Source organism: Stegodyphus dumicola, chromosome 6 (assembly GCF_044657685.1).
Source record: "Stegodyphus dumicola isolate Sdum_Otavi_A_Nest chromosome 6, ASM4465768v1".
In the NCBI taxonomy this organism is placed as follows: Eukaryota; Metazoa; Arthropoda; class Arachnida; order Araneae; family Eresidae; genus Stegodyphus; species Stegodyphus dumicola.
In genome coordinates, this window is record NC_140773.1 from 50,623,644 (window position 1) to 50,645,676 (window position 22,033).

General features: G+C 31.0%; 1 protein-coding gene across 3 annotated transcripts in view; it reads left to right on the top strand.

The window, feature by feature from the left end:
• The window catches only part of LOC118187926 (serine/threonine-protein kinase Nek8-like), a 76,385-nt gene that overhangs the window by 11,869 nt on the left and 42,483 nt on the right, over positions 1–22,033 (top strand). For 2 of the 3 annotated variants that reach the window (XM_085818304.1, XM_085818307.1), the window contains exons 2-4: positions 14,190–14,395; positions 16,485–16,540; positions 17,953–18,129. In XM_085818304.1, coding sequence (XP_085674430.1) covers positions 14,190–14,395; positions 16,485–16,540; positions 17,953–18,129 — 439 coding nt within the window. Of the gene's footprint in view, positions 1–12,417; positions 12,568–14,189; positions 14,396–16,484; positions 16,541–17,952; positions 18,130–22,033 lie in introns of those variants that run through there. The other variant, XM_085818305.1, reaches the window with a different exon arrangement.

The window sequence follows — 22,033 nt, forward strand, 5'->3', positions numbered from 1 at the left end:
TTCTATTTTATTTGATTTATTTTTTTAAACTTTTTATCACAAGATCGTTCTATGTGACAGTTATGTTACTTTCTTAACAGTTAAGTTTCGAATTAATACGCTATTCTATTTTTTCTTCGCTTCTGGCACAATAATTCGTTCATTTTAGAAATTTTATGCAAATCTCACTAATGCGAAAATAAATTTAAACGCCGTTGTCCCTTAACTGCAATTCTAGTGAGATGAATTCCTGCTTGTTATGTCAAAAGGCTCCTCGTTTGATAGTCTACCATGATTTTAACAGCCCTTTTCTTAATGGAGAAGTGGGGAAGTGAAGAAAGGTTCGAGTTAGAGAACTAAAATACTTCCAGAAGTCTGATTTTGATGTTAAAATTAGGCAAATGTTTTTGCAAGTTTGTGTTGTGCCTTATTCGAAGTTAGAATGCAAGATGTAGCTCAAAATTATTTAAAATTATTCTTATCGTATTTGTATTGTGCTTTGCTCTCGTGTTGGCGATAACTCTATTTGATACCTGAATAGTTTAAGGCACAACGTTAGATGAAATTCAAGCTAACATGTAAAGGAATTTTAGTTCAAAGCAACTTCATATCAGGAAATACATAAAAAGATAGTTGCTTTTGGAAATATATGATATTTTTACAAAGATCCTGAAAAATGATTTTTAAAACACTTTCTTCTATTCTTATCAATGCATTTTATGGCTATTTCTTTCCTTGTTAAGTGTTGTTCTTTATTTGAAATGCATTTTACGGTCTTCGTTAAATGCTAGTCTTTACTTCTGGCACACAAAACCAGGTTTTCGGCGGATAGAAAAGCTATTTGCATAATAATGGGAGAAGATGGTATAATGTTATGTCACAAATAAGACATGAGGTAGATTTTATCGCTTCTTAAACATACGATATAGTTCTGTTGCTCCAATTATACGTTTTACTTTACGTGACAATTTACTTAAACAGAAATATTCGAGGTATCTTCACTTAATAAGGCTTTTATTCAACGTAAAAGCAAGACATAATTAATCATTTTCTCTATTGATGAATATAATGTTATCACTTTTCTTATCCTGAACGATTTGTACTTTTCACGAGTATTATGTGCTGATGAACATGTGTTTGCTTCAAGGTAGAGAGGAGCCTCGATTGCCCAAAAAATTGGTTAGCCATTCAACAGGCAAGATGAAAAATTAGCAACGCCTTTGCCGAGAATCGAACCACGGACCTCTTGAATACCGGCTCAGCATGCAGAACCACTACACCACGAAGGCGCGCTAGGCAGGCGGGAGAAATACCTTATAATGTTTAAAATTGGCAAGAGGTATTGTCAAATTCGCGAATTTTGATATTATGACAAATAAAATATAAAAATGTGTTACTCAATGAAATTCATAGTTAACGCTTTTGAATTGAAAGCACAATTCCTTTGCGTTTAGGTTTTGTGATTGGCAATGCATAATCACATAAAAAAAAATGTATAATATGTATGCTATTGAAGGAGCGATCAGAAAGTGATCTGACATTTCTGCACAATGCATCGTCCTCATATCACCTCTGAGGGATACGCTGGGGGTGACCTTCTTACAGGGCATCACCTCTGAGGGAACATGAAATTTTCTAAATGGTGAACCTATCAAGAACAACAAATGACACTTGCGTACAGTCGGTCAACAACAATTAATTAGAGTATGATTATTCACATGATTTTTCTTAGATCTACCAATTCTAAGGTGACAACGTAGCATTAAAAGCTTTTTTTATTCCTATGGAAATTAGGCCCTGTGCTCAAGATTTCAAGAAAACATTTTTAATTTTTATTTCAAAAACGACGAAAATTACCTCTTGACGAATTTTAAACATGTCAGTATTTTGCTGCCAGTCTCGGAAGCTCAGATAAAGTATGAAAGGAAATTAAAAGTGCTTCCAAGATACATTTAAAGGCTCAGTTATCTTTAAACAATTTTAAAAATTCGAAATTTGTTTATGCTTTTATATATAAATTCAGTTTTTTACTCGAAATTTTAAAACAAGCTGAATGTAAAATTTTACTTTAGGACTAAAGTTGTGATAAAAAATATTTCTAAGCTTTTGCCATTTAAAGATCAGATGGTTTGTTAATATCTGCGTTTTAGAAAATTCCTCGTATTAAATTTCCTTAATGTACACAAAATGCTTATAAACTGCTGGCCATTAAAATTGTAACACCAGGAAGGAATGATCTGACGAAAGTCAAAATCACATGAAAGGAAGAAGAAATTAAGATTTCACCGAAAGGAGATTTTTCCTGTTTGTGCACATGGTTTATCTGTACTGGCTGATTAGAGTTTTAAGAAATTTTTATAAATTATGTAAACACAGTATTCGCACAAAATGGCCAGTTATTATGCTTGTTATCTTACAGCTTTTAGAACTACTATTATAAAATTTGCAGTGTGGTAATTATGTACGCAATATTATTTAAATACTACGCATATTTTCGAACTTTAATTTGTAAACTTATTTTTACATTTCTATTAAGAAACTTAATATGCATTCACAGGATTTGATGGTACTTATATCTTGAAGTTGAGATTTTTCCTAACTGCAGTTTGTCTCCTACAGTGCACGATTTCTCCGAAAGCATTGGTATGGATTTTGACCAGCTTTGAAAAAAATTTGACCAACTACATAAATTCTCATGAGTTTCAAATAAGTAAATACTATGCCTGTCGCTTAAAAATTTTTGAAATTATCTTTAATTATGTTAAAAAATGATCGACTTTGGAATTTCGAAAATAAAAAAATTAAAAAAAATAAAGAAAATATAATTTTGTTATTTTTAGCGTAGATCATTTTAACTGTCCATTATTTTTCTCTACAAAAGATATATTAGTGAAAAAATATTTTGTTTAGATGTAATGCTGCTCGCAGTGCATAATATTGGCATACGTGGATGGCAAAAGCGTTATTATGTTTAAAATATTTTAATATTTAAAATATTAAAGTAACAAATACACTATCAAGGGTATCGAAATAAGTATACAAATTTCATGCTCATAAACCAACTACTTATAAATTGAACTTTAAAATATGTTACATTTTTGGGACATTTTGAATTTTAAAGATATCTGACTCCATAAACTATTCATCATTCTTTAAATGTCAACGCACATATAATAAAATATTTTGTTAAAATCTATATTTGATTATTTGCCCAGTCCAGTAGATTAAAATTTTGTAAAGCAAATTAATAATCAAAGTCGTCGTGCCAAATTATCGAAAGAAATCAAGAATATGCGGAAGTGCCACTAAACTGTACAAACTATAATTACTCATCCAAAGTTATTTATTGCTGCGGAAGTGCCTCTAAATCGATCAGAAGATGCCGAAGAACATCACTTGCAATACCTATATCTATTTTGATACCTATATCTATCTAGATCTAAGAAAAATCATGTGAATAATCATACTCTGATTAATTGTTGTTGACCGACTGTACGCAAGTGTCATTTGTTGTTCTTGATAGGTTCACCATTTAGAAAATTTCATGTTCCCTCAGAGGTGATGCCCTGTAAGAAGGTCACCCCCAGCGTATCCCTCAGAGGTGATATGAGGACGATGCATTGTGCAGAAATGTCAGATCACTTTCTGATCGCTCCTTCAATAGCATACATTTTTTTTTTATGTGATTATGCATTGCCAATCACAAAACCTAAACGCAAAGGAATTGTGCTTTCAATTCAAAAGCGTTAACTATGAATTTCATTGAGTAACACATTTTTATATTTTATTTGTCATGATATCAAAATTCGCGAATTTGACAATACCTCTTGCCAATTTTAAACATTATAAGGTATTTCTCCCGCCTGCCTAGCGCGCCTTCGTGGTGTAGTGGTTCTGCATGCTGAGCCGGTATTCAAGAGGTCCGTGGTTCGATTCTCGGCAAAGGCGTTGCTAATTTTTCATCTTGCCTGTTTCCAAAAAATACGTAATGTCTCTACAACGTGTAATCGCAGTTTTTCTGCGCTGCAAGCAGAATTTGTTTAGTACTTTGACCACAAGGATGTCCTTAGAACCCCAGCTTAAAAGTGGCCCAGCATGATTATTTTTTCATGAAAATAAGGAAAGTGAGAATTTGTAGCTCCAGAAAGTGATTAAGAAAGTGATTTTTATCGAACTGTACAGCTTATTTGATTATGATAGTTTAACATAGAGGAAAAGTCTATATAATTTTGTAAATATTTAAGTATTAATGAAAGCAATACTTAGATTAGAGATTTTTAAACTACTCGTATTAAAAAAAAAAAAAACGTAAATTTATTTCGAAATGACGTATTTAGGCAAAGGTTGCTAAGAGAAACCTTGAAATACTAGCTTTAGAGCTTGGATTATAAGATACAGATAACTTAAAAATCGTACAATTGCGAGACCTGATAACGAGCTCTAAAACCCATTAGAAAAAATTTATAAAGAATATGTTAAATAGCATTTTTGATGAAAGCATAGCAGCCGAAAAAGAAGTAGAAAAACTCAAATTGGGTTGAGCAAAATGCAGCTGAAGATAGGGCTGAAAATGAAGCAGAAGAAAAAAGATTAGCGAAAGAACGCCCATTTGAATTAGAAAAATTAATAAGAATATGCCTTAGGAATCTATTTCTCAAGTAGCATAGCATTACTAGTAGTCTCAAGTAGCTAAGAAGTAGATCGGCCTAAATTTGAATTCAGTCGCATTCTTCCAAAATTTATTCTAAAGGGAAGATGAGATAGGACTTTATCTGCCAGTGTTTGAGCATCAATTGAAGTTCGTAAATATGCCTGAAATTAATTGGATCCCATACTTAATACATTACCAAAAGATTCTGCAAAAGTAAAACATATGCTTTTAAAGCAATGTAGACACACAGCTGCTAGGTTTCGAGTACAGGTTTTTCAACCCAGAAAATCTGCAGAAATAACATGGAAGGACTTTGCTTTTGAAATGAATTTTATTTTGAAGGATGAGTTAAAGAACTGAATATCTCTATTTTCTAACAAATATAAGACTTTATCATTGCAGATCAGCTAAAGAAAAGAACACCTGCAGATGTGAAAGAACATTTTCTGGACATTTTATCAGAAATGAATTATCCGTTGGAGCTCTCAGTAAAGCTCGATTATTACGAAAATGTGAGACGTGGCATGAAGACAAATGCATCTCCCATTGAAAAACAGTTTTAAGATTATATTAAATTTGTTCCAGAAAGTTTAAACCTCCTGATCCTAGAAACGTTAACCAGACTAAAAATACAAACTTTGAGAGTTCTAAATTTATTAATTCTAGACAAAAAAAAAAAAAAAAAAAAAAAAAAAAAAAAAGTCCTGTTTATTGCTATGGTTGTGGATATCCTGGTTTCTTACAATCAAAGTGCCCTAAGTGTAATACGTTAGAAGAAGAAACTACAATTGTCGTCAATTGTGTAAAATTGTATGCAGCTGAATTATCCGATCTGCTGACCAGCTCCATTTTTTCAACAGCCTAGGGACAAAGGGCAGCTTTTTGCGCCGGTACAGGAGCATCGTATTCCAATGCAAGTGAAAGATTCTATAAATTATTAAGAGATCGACGATTTAGATTTAAAATTTAAAAATATTACGGTGGTACTAACAGATGGCAAGGAAAGAAATGTCCAGGCTTTGTAGGCGATCCAGTCTCCAAATCCTGGTGGTGACGACCAGGATTTAGTTCCACCACCTTTTAGTTCGGACGCCACTGTAGAGTCATTAGTTTCTTCTTCTTCTTCTTTTTTTTTTTCTGAAGAAGTACATAAAAATGAGCAATTTCCTCGCCGGGACTCGAACTTGGACCTCTCGAACATGCGCCGAGTGTGCTACCGTTACACCACGAAGGAGGGAGAAAATTCCTTATAGAGCAAATAGAAGATCATATTTAGGAAATGCTAAAAAATAACATTATAACACCAATAAGTAGCCCTTATGCTAGCCCGGTGGTGCTGTATAGGGCGAAAAATAATCTTATGCCGAGCCCCCGCAGTACGTTTGCTTATCTAGATCAGTGTTTTCCAACGTCAGGCCCACGCCCCATAGGGGGTGGCAATTCAAAAATGGACTCGTCCAGAGTTTAAGGGGCGCAAAGGAAGTTCAAATTTTCAAATCTTCTTCAAAAAGTTGAAATTTTTCAAAATTTCATTTTTTTATTGCCAAAACTAAAGAATGATGTAACTGACGTATACGTAAAAAGGTGTTTAAATTGCGGTACATTTTAAATATTTTATGAAGAATTTCCGCTGTAGACATGGACATTTAAATGCTTAGATATTTCTTCGTAAAACCTGTCATTCAAGTTTCATTCTTGAACATTTCAATTTTTGAATTTTAAAAATTATATATATGCTATGGGAAGCATAAGAATTTTAGAGAGGATTAGGTGGGGTATAGCACAAAAAAGGTTGGGAAACACTGATCTAAACGATAGCACATTCAAGACTTACACGAAGTATTGTCGCTTTTAAACGAAGCATAATTAAAAGTTAATGCCTCCAAGTGCAAATTCTCTGCTTCAGAAATTCGTTATTTAGGATATAAAGTATCGAAGAAAGCTATTAAGACCGAAAATGTTAAAGTAATAGCTATCAGAAATTACCCTCTGCCCAGTGGCGTAGCTAGGATTCCAGTGCCCGGGGACAACTGAAGAATTTGCGCCCCATTTTTGTGTGCCAAGAATGGAAAACATTTCATTAAAAAATTTCGTAGCATCAATTGGGCGCTGCCTGGATGCTGCGCCGGGGACAAATGTCCCTCCTTGCCCCACCCTAGCTACGCCATTGCCTCTGCCTAATACTGAAAAGAAGTTATATTCATTCTTAGGCATGTGTTCATATCATAGGCCTTTCATTAATGACTTCACTAAAATAGCTGAGTCATTATTACAATTAAAAAGCCCGATTCACGTGGTCAGCACATTCACAAGGTCAATACATGTTTCGAACAGCTGAAACAAGCATTAATTCAAGCACCGGTATTAAAGTTTATAAAGGCGATGAACATTTGGAGATCACTTCGGATACCTCCGATTACGCAGTGGGTGGTGTTCTGACTTAGAAAAGTCAACTGGTTGCATACTGTAGCAAAATCTTCAGTCATACACAAAGAAATTACACCTCCATTAGGAGAGAGACATTCGCAGTTTCGTTAGCAGTACAAAAATTTAGAACATACTTTGACAAAGCTCCCATTACAGTTTATTCCGATCATGTGGCCATGGGTCGTTTGCCTTCAGGAGAGAATTTATCGCCAGCATTGATTACATGAGCCTTTAAGTTTCAAGAATTCAGCTTAATCATTAAGCATACTCCCGGGAATGAAAATATGGTGGCCGATGCATTATCAAAAATAAAACTGGATGAGAAAGGGAATACAATAAAATGTGCTAATCTTACTGGAAAAATTCTTGATTCATGTGAAACTATCGTAGCAGAATTACAAAGCGATCCCGAGTTTAAAGGCATTTTATTCTTATCTGAAAGATCCTGGTCATTCTAAGTATTAGGACATTACGGCCATCAGGAATAGAGCCGCGAATTAGAAAGTTATTGATAATAATTTTTTTGCGTAAAAACTACTAATCAGAATTACGAATTCAGACCGGTTATCCCATATAGTTTAAGGTTAAGCATTTTATATGAATTACATGATTCGTCGATTTCTGTTCATCTGGGAATAAGGAAAACAGCACAACGAGTTTGCTGTAAATTTTTCGCAGTTTCAAAAGTTTGTAAGAGTTTAAGAGAGTTAGTGTCATTTTTTCACGAACTTTTTCTTGGTTCAACAACTTTTGTTGAACATTATTTATTGTTTGCTCAACAGAAAGTCTTTTTTGAAGCTCTGTACATTTTAACATAGCTACCAATTGATTTTTTTAAAATTTTTCATGTGTTCTCTTTCTCGTTTCCGTGGATTCGACATCTAATGATAAAATTATAGATTAGGTATCCATTTTTAATCACATAATATACTTAAATTTTTAATTTTAAAAATAATTGTTTGTTAATAAAAATTATGTAATATAATGAGTACTTACCTTAACAATTAGTAATTGTAGTTACAAAATACGACTCTTATAATTATAACGATTAGAAGAATAGCGAACAACAAATGCAAGAAACAATTGACATTTGATACTAGCTATACATCCATCACTAGCTATACATCTACCACTGGCTGGTACGGTTGCGAAACTAATTGCGCGTGAATATACCTGCATAGTAGTTTACGTACGTAAAGTAGTTCACGTACGTAGTGCAAAATCTCTCTAATATAAGTCTATCCCGATTAAATTCAATACATTTGACATGAAATTTTACGGGTATCAGTTTTCTATATTATAAAGTATACATTAATAATAATAAGCATATTAATAAATCTCATCCAGCAATGCGAACTTAAAATAAATATATTTTTAATTATTTGAATAATTCATAATTTATCCATTATCGTCAAAAGCAATTTGCTTTAAATTTCGAATTTTTTTGTGTTCATTTTGATGGCAACACTGGGCCCTTCCAAATGCGGGGCCCGATTGGGCCCAATCCCTCCAATTGCTCTTTATCCGGCCGAGACTGCCTAGGTACAGATCCTAGCCAGTAGTTTCGCGAAGTTCTCTACGTCGACCCCGGGCTGTGGGGGAACAAAAATGAAAATTTGTTTTTTCCTTCGCAGAAACAGTTTCTATTTTATGTCGAAAAATGCAACAGTTGCTTTCTTGTTTTTGAATTTTGCATCAAGTTAGGTCATTTTCAATACTCTTAAGTAACAAGAAATTCTGAATTTAAATTTGCAATTATTCACATTGATTTTAAGTTAGATTAGAAACATGAATACTGTTTTAGTCTAAGAGACTGATGTGAGGAAAAGTTGGCGAAAATGTATACATTAGAATTAAGGTTAAGCTCTGCAGCCAATATAAAAGTTTAATCATTTTTTTGTTAGCACACTAGGTGCAGTTTTGAAAATAAAGTGTTTTTGAGGTTTAGTGAGGCCATGTTTCTCAACATACTATTGTAAGATAAAGTTAAGTTCTGTGTGCTTGTAAGAATCTGGTTCATGGTTTAGTTATAATTTAAGTTTTAACGAGGTCGTTAAAGAACTTCTTTGCGAGTATCTAAATTCTGACATCCATAAAAAGTTGTAAGGATTTATTTATTTTTTATCTGACCAGCTATTTTATGTCATTTTCGCTTTCCGTTTTCCGTAATTTGAATTCATTACTTTTTGAGTTACGCCATAATTAATCGCTGGTTTTGCAAACACAAGTGCCTACAACACCCTTCTTACAGGGTGATCAGCGAATAAGCCCTGATTTCAAAATTAAATATCTCTACAACAAAGATCGATAGAATTATGGGGTAAACTGTATGTTTATTAGCAAAACTGTAAAAATGGTGTACAAAAGTTTATAAAATTTAGTTATGAAAATCTTTAACAGATGGCGCTCTAATCGCAATTACCTATCAATAGCCTTTAAAATGTGCTTCGAGGTCTAAAGTGATCAGTACAACTGTTGACTAGTGAAAAGAGGCTAGCGTAGAAAGTGAAATAATGTATTCCATTGAACAACGTGTATTTTGGTTCTGGAATTTCACCAATTAGAACAGAGTCCTACGGCAACACGTCGCAGTTTTCAAAACCGATTCAATGTTCCAGTTGGACCCGATGCGAAAACCATTCGCATGCTCTTCGGGAAATTCGAATGGACTGGCAGCGTGGCTGATGATCGAAAGGGAAATGTTGGGTCTAAGCAAACTATAGTCACTCCTGAAAATGCAGCGAAAGTTTCTGGATTTCTTCAGCAAAATCCTAGGAAAAGCATCTAACGGATTGCATCAGAGACAGGTTTGAAGTAGCACACACACAAAAAAATATTTAAAAATAGCCTACGGCTATTTCCATGCAAAATCCAAAGTCATCAGGCCATACCCATGAAAGCTGTGCAACAAAGGGTTGACTTTGTGAATCAGATTCTAACAATGATCGACAACGACAGATTTGATGTCAGCTGCATCTGGTTGACAGATGAGGCACATTTTCATTTGAATGGAATCGTTAATAAACAAAACTGGAGATTTTGGGGTACTGAAAATCCTCATTTGTGTGAAGAAAAAGCACTGCATTCGCCTAAAGTTATGGCATGGGCTGCGGTATGCGCCAGAGGCATTATCGGACCCTTTTCGTACGAGAAACGATAACTACTGAACGTTACGTTACAATTTTGGAACAATTTGTCAGCACTCAACTAGCGTTGAAGGATCGACTGGTTCCTGCAAGATGGGGCTCGACCACATCGAACAAATAAAGTTTTTCACTTTCTTCATGAATACTTTGGGAATAGAGTAATTGCGTTAGATTATGCTCAATTTACTGACACAGGAATAGCTTGGCCACCATATTCTCCCGATCTGAATCCTTGTGACTTCTTTCTATGGGGCGCATTGATAGACGCTGTCTATCGAAACAATCCTGCTACTCTAGATGAGCTTGAATCGTTCATGGGTCTTGCATGGGATTCCATTTCCGTCGAGACATTGCAAGACGTGATGTCAAATTTCATTGTTCGTTTACGACATCTCATTGTTTCGAACGGTGAACATTTTGAAAAAATTGTATTTTGATTGCAAAGGCTGCTTCACTTTATTATTTTAATTAATTTTTCTACTCCTTTCAGAGAAAGTTTTCAGCGCAGAGCGCCATCTGTTAACGATTTTCGTAACTAAATTTTCTAAACTTTTGTACATCATTTTTACAGTTTTGCTAATAAATGTACAGTTTACAGCATAATTCTATCGATTTTTGTTGTAGACATATTTAATTTTGAAATCAGGGCTTATTCGCTGATCACCCTGTATATTCTCTGTCTGTTTACTAGATATAGTGTTAAGTTGCTCAAGTTCAGTTTAAGTCTTGTTTTAGTTTATTCTTCCAAAGAAATTAAGACTCTACAAGCTTATTGAATTATTTAACATTTTTTACAATTTTTTGAAGAGTCTTGCTTATATAATAGAAAAATTAAATCTTGTAAAAGCATAAAATTAATTTAAAATAAAATTTTTGCTCTGAATTATAATACTTTAATTCCTGAAATTAATGCTTCTAATTACTGTATATGTACCCATAACAAAAGAAATGGCTAATTATTTACAATGCATTGATTTTTATTTAAATATATTTTAAAAATCAAAATATTTACTGGAAAAAAAAATTACATCTGTGTGAAAAATTTTTATATCTTCCTTCTTTTAAAAATTTTTTAAATTCTACACATAAGTAAAATTTTAATTCATTCTTTCTAATTCAAAAACAAATTTTCATTTTAGAATGCTTTGAAATAAGTTTCTTTTTTAAAACTCAGAAGATTCTACAGGATTTTTGTTTTAAATAAACATATTCTGTGAGAAGATGAAAGGTTTTGACTATTTTTGGATTTAAGCAAGAAGTGTTTAGAATTATGCTCCAATATTCTATAAACTGGATCTTATATTTTCTGTAGAATTCTGTTTGTTGATTCTATACTCACTATGTAAAAATTCTATCTTTAGAAGGGAGAATCTTTAGAAGTGGGATTTTTAGAAGTTCTGTATAAATTTTTTTAGAATCTCCTGCATAAATCTATGTAGAATATCTATATATCATTCTGTAGAAGCTATATCTAAACATTTATGGAATTCGATGCATAAAACATTTATGGAATTCGATGCATAATCTATGACCTAATTTATATATATATACGTATATATATATAAAAACTTAGCAATAGTTATTTCTAAGGAATTCTTAAGAAGTTTAACATAACGTTTTTTATAGAATTTTCTGATATTTTCATAAGAACTGCCGTAAAGCAAAAGAATCCCAAACGAAGCGTTTTGGCCGATGTTTCTTCTGGCCAAACGATTTCATTATTTCTTATACTCTGTTCGCAAAGGAAAAAGTTGAGTATCTGTTGAAATAGTTAGAAAAATTCTTGCTTAGAAATGGAATTAGTTTAATGTTATCACGACTGTTTATATTATTTTTTGAAAAGGAACACTTTTTTAAAGCTAAGCAGATTCACAAAGTAAATAAAATTCACTACTCCAATAAGTAATTACTCATGTAAGACATATTAAATTAATAGTTTCTTTAAGGAATATGTAACTCATTATAATATTATTTTCTTTTAATGTTTGAAACCATGAAAAGTTATAAACAAGCTTATTTAGTCGGCCAAGAAAGAACCGATTCGAATAATTGAGTTTTGAATAATTACAATCCGAATAATAGCATCTTCATATATTTCATCTTCACCTCTATATTTATGTTTAGTGTGACTACAATAAACATCTCGCAACAGCACATGGCTTTCATCATTTTTCATTATCTTGGCGAATTTGTTTTAGATCTTTGGCGGTATACCGGCTGTCGAGTCTTATCCTTGGCGGTATTGACATACCACCCAGAAAAATAATGTGCGTAAAATACGGTTAGAATAATACTGTTAAATATATATTTCCCAGCTATGGAAAAGTATGAGAAAATACGCTTTATTGGAAGAGGAGCTTATGGGTAATTATTTAAGTACAGACTTTTTTTTTAATATCTTGATTCTTGCATAATTATTTACGTTGAAGTTTGATCTTCCGAGACAGTTTTGAGTTTATTTTCAGTTTATGAAATTTTAAATGTACTTCTCGTTGGATTATAACATAATCTTGATTATTAATATAATATTTTAAAGATATACTTTGCATCTTAACGTTGCTGTCAAAAAATTCTGACGAATAAAGCAATTTACAGGAATCGCTGGGTAAAGATTTTTTTTTTTTTTTTTCATTAGTAAACAAATGTAAGTGGCTTTGACTAATATATTGTTCTTTCATTTGTAATGTGTTGATGGTAAATTCTATCTGCATATTCTTAGTGTGATTGAATTAATGAATAAGTTTGCTGACAAGCGTGAGCTGTTTGAAGAAAACACAATTAATTATTGGAAATGAATTGGCAGATGAAATTAAACAAATATGACAGATCTTTTGTTAATTTTGAAATCAAACAACAAATCTTTTAGTATTAAATAATATTAATATATTATGTTATTGTAAAAAATGTTTCATTTTTTACTATTTTTTTGGATTTAAGGACTTGATGAAGGAAAATATTTCTTCTCTTTTTAAGACTGAGTAGAATAAATTTCTTGAGAAATTTAGTGTCTTCAAGCCTTGATCATTATATTTTGAAAACAAGTAAACTTCTCAGTTAGAAATCATGTTCATAAGTTTATAAGTAAAGTCCTGTAATTGTGTTTTTATATAATAGTTTTTAAATAAATATCCAGATATTTAAACTATTAGCTTTAGTTATACTGTGGTGTATTTGTTATAGGTAAAAGATTTTGGTACTTTTAATACTTTGTGTCATGCATATTTATTAACTTGATTGATAACTTCTTTATTCAATAAATGTAGCTGGTGAAGGTTTCCTTATGCATATATTTATTATCATATTGAGGAGTGGATATGTATGACTGTACAGATTGCAGTAACTGGCTTTGCATTTCAAGAGCCCTCCAAAGCTCTGATGAAGTTGGCTTCACTTTTCAAAATTTACCGATGGTCATTGTTAAGTTTTGAACTTAACAACCTTAGGAGTATTTTTTAGAATTACTTGATTTATTTAATTATCTTTTGAAAGCCAGTGCAGCTTTTCATTTGAAATCAGGCATAGTAAAACATGACTGATCAGTTACTGAGTAGTTAAAACCATAAACCGTTGAACTTTGATAATTTTATAAAGGTTTATATTCCAGTGAATTGGCTGCATGGACATATTTGTGCTTTTTATTAATGTGTAATCTGAATAGGAATAAGTTTTCTCTAGAATGTACTTCATAAAGGCAACTCTTACTTAGCAGATAGCTCTTGCATTTTTTGCTATAATGGAAGCCAGCATACCCAGTTATATGAAATGAATTCTAAAGATCATTTTGAGTTAATTGCAAACAAACAATTTTTTTAAAAAAAACTGTCTATTATTATGTTTTGTTTATTAAATAATAATGTTTTTTTTTTTTCCTTTTTTTTATTGCTTAAAATTTTTTTAAAACTAACTTGCATTAATTGTTTCATATATTATAGTTAAACATCTCAAATGATTTTAATTTTTATACATATATATTTTAATGCTTACAGGGCTGTGTATCTTAGCCACAGAATTTCAGATAAGAAATTAGTAATCTTGAAGGAAATACCCGTTGATCAAATGTCTTTGGAAGAAAGGCAAGCATCGATGAATGAAGCTAAAGTTCTTTCAATGCTGGATCATCCAAATATTATTGCATATCATGAAAGTTTTTTGGGTGATAAGATGATGGTTATTGTTATGGAGTATGTGCGAGGTAAAATTAAACTTTTTTGTATTCAAATTATTTAATAATTTGTATATAGTTTTGTAAATTTTCTCTATGTACTCTAATGCATTTCAGATGTATTCAATTTTGTATATAAGCATGAATAATGCAAACAACATAATTAATAAAAATTCAGTAACTGCATTCTATTTTGCAGTGTTATGTTGTTAAAAACCACCCTCAATTACACACTGAATGCCTTTAAAGCTGATTTTATTTACATTTTAGGCATTTCCATACAGTTTATAGGTACTCTTCTGTTATCAGGACAGGATTCAGAAATGTATGTATGTATGCACATGTATATGTATGTTTATACATATATGTGTTAGTGTATATGCACACCACATATGCATACATGATTACATCCATCCATACATTTCTGTATCTGTTCCTGATAACAGAAGACTACCAGTTTTTGTGTAGTTCTTAATATCTATGTAGCTACTGCTTTATTGGATTTGTAGCTGACCACTTGGCCAGGCTATATGCTCATGCATTCCAGGGCCCATGGTCAAGAAAGCAGATATCAGGGTACTGAAGGCCATGGCTTACTAAGGGCTGTTGTGCCACTGAGGTTTTTTTAAAAATTGGATTTTTTTTTTTATTTATTTTTTTTTTTTTGTGTGTACTATGAAATGTCAAAAATGACATGAATGGTAATTTAAATTTTGTTTATGATAGTATGCTTGATTCAATATAAATTTTATAAATTTAAAATAAGTTATGTTGCCCATTGCATTACTATTGCATTTTTATATTACTTAGTTTATATGTGGCTTACCATTTCTGAATGTGTTTCAAACAGGAATTTAAGAAGCATCTGGCAAACTGCAAGAAAAAAAAAAAGAAAAGGGGGAGGTGGATATGTGAAACCCAAAAATTAAGGAAGAAATTTTTATCTTTCACTTTTTGGTCATCAGGGTGTTGGTATAACAAAAGAAGTAAATAAATCAGCCTGTTTCTGAAGCACCAAAGACACATATTAAAGTTTAAAACTTAAAATAATCTTGGGAAAACAGTTATAGTAATCTAACTGAGTTCCAAAACTAAATCAAAACATGCAAATATAAGGAATCTAATACATGAAAAAATAAAAATGTAAGTAAATTTTGAGTCTGCACAAATTAGGTTAAAATTTTTGAAAAAAAAAATTTTAGCGACAAAATCTAAAGGAAGCAAAAAAGCTTCAAAATTTAATAATTATAATTTCAGTTTAAGTGGACTAAGTCCAGAAACACGTAAAACGAAAATAGTCAAGTATAAGAATATTTCAAACTAAAATTATATAAAAAAAGGGAGCTAGTTTGTAAAATCTGTAACATTCGAGCAAGTTTTGAAATGAAAAAAATATGTATTCAATCTTTTTGATAGCAAAATACTGTTGCTAAGCCTTATAATATGCTAAATTTCATTTCAAAACTTTCATTGCTTTAGTGTTACAGATTTTAAGAATCAACTCCTCTTTTAATTTTTTATTTTTATAATTTATAGTTCAAATTTTCATATGTTGGAATACTTCTGTTTTACATGTTTTTAGACAGGTGATTATTATATATCTAGTTCAAAATTATCTCTTAATTGACGCAGAGAGCAAAAATATTATTTCTTATGCCAGCTATAAATATATTGGTGTGAATTTATTTACTTTACTGCCAAAAGTAATCTGTTATATCTATATTTAAATAATAAAATAAAACAGAAAATAATTTAAAAGCATGAACATGCAGAAAAGAACATGGCACATGTGAAGGGATGCACCATATCAGCTTTGGCAGCAAACATGTCAAAGGTTAAGTATTGAAGTTTCTTGTACTGAGATATTAGATCAGAAGAAGAGTTTGTCAAATTAAGGTACAAGTTTTACTCTTGTATCGTTAATGTTTAAAGAGGGATTTCGTTAATGTTTAAAGAGGGATTCATTCTTGTACCGTTAATGTTTAAAGAGGAATAATTTCATTTAAAGAGGGATTCATTTTAATGTTTAAAGAGGGATTCATAATTGCTATTTTCTGTTACTTTTGTTTATCATTCCTTTTATTATTTTAAGCAGTAATGATTTGATGTAATTTTGTAGGTGGAACATTATTTGATTTCCTAAAACAGAGAGATGGAGAACTGCTAACAGAATTGGTAGGAATATAAAGTTTTTTTATTTTATCTTTTGTTGTGCATACCATTTTTCTTTCTTTTACTATATGTGTGATTATTATAAGGGAGGCTCAAGTATGTTTCTTTCAGGTATATTGCTTATACAGGATATTTCAAATTTGTTTTTATATTCACTTTGGGGGTAACATGCAACAAACAGTAAATCAATAAGAAAATGTTAAATCAAGCATAGAAAACATAACATGCAAAAATGATATGCGGAACAATCACACATAAAATTAAGTGAAGCCACTGAAAAAAGAATGGGAAACAAAAATAAAGGCAAATATCAATGAGGAAATATCTTTTGCTGCCAAGAAAATGTGAGTGAAGGTAACTGAAAAGTACCAACTGTCCTACAGTTTATTAAATTAGAAGTCTGTAAACATTTATGAAAACAATTATATATTGCATAAACCCAATTACCCTTTATTTACTCAACCAATCATTGTACACAACAAAATCTTTTTCGAAGAGCAGACTAAACAAATACATGATTATGTCAATTTTCTTTTCATGCAAGGAATTTTTGTCCATCAGTGTATGGCATAACTAGAGTGGCATTCTTTTGCATGTGATTTTTAGCATTGAAAGAGCTTTTGATCCAGGTAGTTGGAGCTAGGCATACTCTGGAGTCTAGACATAGTTGAACATGGATTTTATTGTGATAGTTGTAATTGTGTATATTCATATGCAGCTCTATTGCTATTTATGAAATGTTTGGTGTTTTCCTTTTTGTTTTGAATGATATTCATTTTGACATTTGCTGAGCTAAATTAAAATTATTAAATTAAATATAATGATTGAACAACTGAAATTTTGCTTGATCTTACTAAAAAAAAGTGGTTTAACAAAACTGAATGTTGATTATACATAAGTAAATTTCATGAGATTTTCTTTCCCTGGCTGTCATTGTGTACTATGAATGACAAGGTACTCACATGCACACACACACACACAGTATAGAAACTATCATTCATAATGGTCAAATAATCTTTTAAGTCAGTTATATTATGTGAGATGATAATGGAAGAACTCTGTCAAAGCTTATGGTGTGCTAGTTAAATTTGATTTACCTTAAACATATTTCTTGTGATAGAGGGTAGAGAAACACATATCTTTATCTAATCTGTAATTTTGAAAATCTTATGGAATTACTGTCTGAAATACATGTAAATATTTTGTCCATGAGTGAGATTATACTGTCTCTTGTGTTTATTCATTGTTCTTCAATAATTTTATAATATATCTCCATTTTTATTTTGTGTTTTTATTCTTAATTTGAATCTTATTATATAGTATTTATTTCCTCATACAGTATCTAACTTCTTAAATTTCTAAATGTGTGCTATAAATTAATCTATCTCCTTCCTTTTCTTTTTTTTCAATCTTAGGCAGTTCTTCACTATTTTGGTCAGATGGTTTATACTTTGCAACATGTTCATGCAAAATTAATTTTACACAGGGATTTAAAATCACAAAATGTTCTTCTAAATGAAAGTAAAACCGTAGTAAAGATTGGAGATTTTGGAATATCCAAAGTTTTAAGTAGCAAAAGCAAGGCTTACACTGTAAGTATGTTTAAAAATGATATTAATATGTAACATGTTCACAGTGTTCTTAAAATAAGAGTAATAACGTTACTTGTGAGGAATAATTATATTTCACATATAAAAACATCATCTTTGAAGCAAAATTGAGAAAAATTAATTATATTTTGCTTTTACATAGAAAAAGGTTTGATATATTAATAATTTTTTTCTGTTTTAAATGTTTTGTATAAAGATTTGTTTCCTAATATGGCAACATGTAAAATTTTCATAATTTTTTTTGAACAAAAAAAAAAAAAAAAAAAAAAAAAAAAAATAGTAATTCGATCTTAAAGAAAGTGAGATTGTTAATTTTACATATTGCTTTCTTCTGAAATGAAAATTTTATATGTAAGCTTCACTTTTATATTATTGATTGACAAAGTTGATTGTCTATAATAACATGCCATCATTAAATTTTGGAGCAGGGAAAGTTAAATTTTATGGTATCATTTCATTTTTCAAAATTTCATTTAGAATTTTTCATAGGAGAAGACAAATTTTTAAAGTTTTTGATAATCATCCCTTAATGTATTAGATAGACACAACTAGTGTGCATTTCAAATATATAGCATGATGTTTTTATAAATGGCACTGGTAATTTTGATGTAACAGGGTTGTTAGGTTCCTAAAAAGGGCCATGTTATGCGAATCTGTATGTACACTATTTTCATTTGTATCTGAGAGATACATGTTTGTTTAAACAATAATTGATCAAAAGTAATATATATTAATTTTACTTGATATTTCCTTCTTCTTTATTACTACAGTCAAACGTCGTTAATTCGGAATGATCTATAATCCGGACCTCAAAACTAAAAACTTTCTGCGCATGCGCCGCGTTGACACATGCGCATAGGCGTTTACGCGTGCCCGTAAGACCTTTTACGACTGCGCATATGAGTGTGCCCAAGTGCTGAATACGTTTTCGCGTGCGCGTTTTATGTATAATGGACGTATAAGCTAAAATTATCTAATTATCTATTTCAGTTAATGTTGATGATTGCGTTGTTCCTTAAATTTCGAATTGGATCCAGCTTATTATTTTTTGCAGACTGTAAGAGCAATTTTATAAAAGTAAGCTTAAACTTTCGATTATATCAAATAGAATTTCCGATATATATTTGTTAATATGTAAAGGATCTAAAGCGAAAGTATGTTTTGAAATCCGAAATCTGTTTATCAATTTCACGCTGCTCGGCGGGGGGAACGCCGCAGCGGGCGCGTAATGAATTGGAAGTTGATCTGTCAGCACTATCCTTATCTTCAGGGCAGATGATTTTATTTTATTTGGCTTATAATTCCTTACCAAATTAGTATTTCATCTTGATGTGCTCCGTCTTTGATATGATTTAAAACAAGTTCCTCGTCATAATAATTCACTTCCGATAGCGAAGAAAGTAACAGAGGTTAGTGAAAACGAAAAAATTTCGATTGACAAATTAGTCGGTGTTCTTGACACAGCAATTATAGGACTTGAACAGGGGAACTTTGTAACTGAACAAGAAATTATGTCTGTTTAATAGAATTAAAAAGAAAGTATTATCACATGAAACGAAGCAAAACTTAAACAACTTACATTGAAAGAAATGTTTAATAAAGTAAACAAATAAATATTAAGCTTTTTCTTTTTGCAAATTTTGATACCCTTTAGATCATAATTGTTCTTTATTTCATAAATTACGGTTTTATATTTTTAATTTTAGAATTTCTGCATGCCATCTTACGAGATTTAAACTGATGATCTATAATCCGGAAAAATCGATAATCCGGAATCGCCGAAGTCCCGACAAATCCAGATTAACGACTTTTGACTGTATAATCATTATTAAATAAGATTGTTTTCTTTTCGGCAAAATATCCTGCTCATCTGAGTTTTTTCAGTAGCTGCTTAAATTCATATTAATTTTTTTTGAAATAAATCACATATTCTGTTCTTAGCTGACAGATGTTTATAAATAAATTTTGATGAATGCGGCTAAGTGCTTATAAAATTTTCTTTTAAATTGTTTGCTTCTTTCAGTGAAAGAAGCTTCATTTAGAAAATGTAATGCTAAGTGAGACATGCAACTATTTCTTTTTCTGGCTTTTTGAATTGTTATTCTAAAGATAATTGCTCATCACTTTGTTGTATCTTAATATGTTATGGATACCTATGTACTACTGCAGCCACTTTTATTAGAAGCTGTCAAATTCTCAAAAAATGGGCCAACCTCTTGAAACCATATGCAAGACAATTCTTCAGTTTTAAAAAGAACATTCCCGTTTTCATGTATGTTCTTTATATAGTATTCCAAGTTCTAATGGTTTTTAATAAACATACATGATATTTTTTGTCTTAAAATTTAGTATGTGAACTTTGCCTGCAATGGTAGTAACTGCAGTAATGTAGTATTTTGCACCAAAATTGCTAAAGGGAACAATGGCTTTGAGTCTGTTTTTAAAGCGATGATCACAAAATTTCCACAGAACAGATGAAACAAAAACTTACTAATAAGTAGTTAAATTGATTTTGGGAAAGAATACCTAGAAGTTAAATATGTATGTAACAATATGCATGCACGTAATAAATGATATTTTGCAGTTAGGTGTCATTCTTTTTCATCCGTAAAAAATTGCCAAACTATGCTTAGGTGGTTGTGTTAATACACAAGTACCATGCTATGACACTATGGTATCAACAGTTCTGTCATAGCTACTCTAATGGCAATTTCCTTCGTCTGTGAATTAACTGTTCAAAACAGCCAGGAAAATAATATGTTGAGATGTTATAGAGCAGAGTTTCTTCAACTTTTTGGTGTGAGGACCCCATAATATTAAAAAAAATTTTGGGGAATCCCATAAACATTGGAGAAATCTCACACACGCATGAGTAAAATTGTTAGTTTCTTCACTTGTAATGTAATGTACTATTGCAGTTTTAGGTCATTAAGTTTAATTTTTAAAGTAAAATGAACATTTCTATTATGAAAAAATGCATTGAAAAATTTTTGTTTTTTCTTTGTCTGTATTGTCTTATCTTTAGCTATTTCAGATGCATTATGTGAAAATATTTGGTAATTGTCAAATTATAATAAGTTAAAGAAATATCAAAATTGTTAAAATTTTTGGTAACCCACAGTTTAAGAAACTCTATTATAGAGTAATTTTCTCCAGTTTTCGAGTTGGAGGAAAAAAGATATTATAGGCATTGTGATAGAGGGTTTGCATGTATTAGTAACGATGCTAATTAAAAGGCTTATAAAATAAATATTGTATCAGTATATCTGGAATAATGCAAATCATGTAGTACCTAAGAATGTTAATTAGATTTTATAGACTTATCTGAATTGTATTTCCAAAAATGCTTTTTTTGATTTTATATTAACTATTTTAATCTATTGGCTTTTCATTTCCTTCTACGAAGTAAAAAGGAAGTATTGTAATCGCGAAAAGTTTCAGGCAGCATATTTCAACGAAAATATCTATTCTGACCGCTATCGAATGCAATTGAACGATGTTTTTGTGTGATATCTGCACGTAAGGATAGAATAAAATACTCTTTTCCTTCAAAAAAATTATAAAACTGCTTTAAAATTAATTCTGAAGAGAATTTTTCATGGCGTCTGTACGAACGTACGTACGTGCGTACGTATGTATCTCACATAACTCAAAAACGAGTAGCCTCAGAACGTTGAAATTTTGTATATAGGACTGCTATAACATGCAGATGTGCACCTCGTATTTTGGTTGCAATCGGCCGCACCAAACGTATATAAATATATTTATATATATATCCACTCTGTTACCCGGCTCAGTCGTCTCAGTTTCTTTACTCTTATATGTTTGTAAATTGTACATTTTTTGCTTTAAAAATCATTGAATTATATTGTTTTTATCTTCTGGT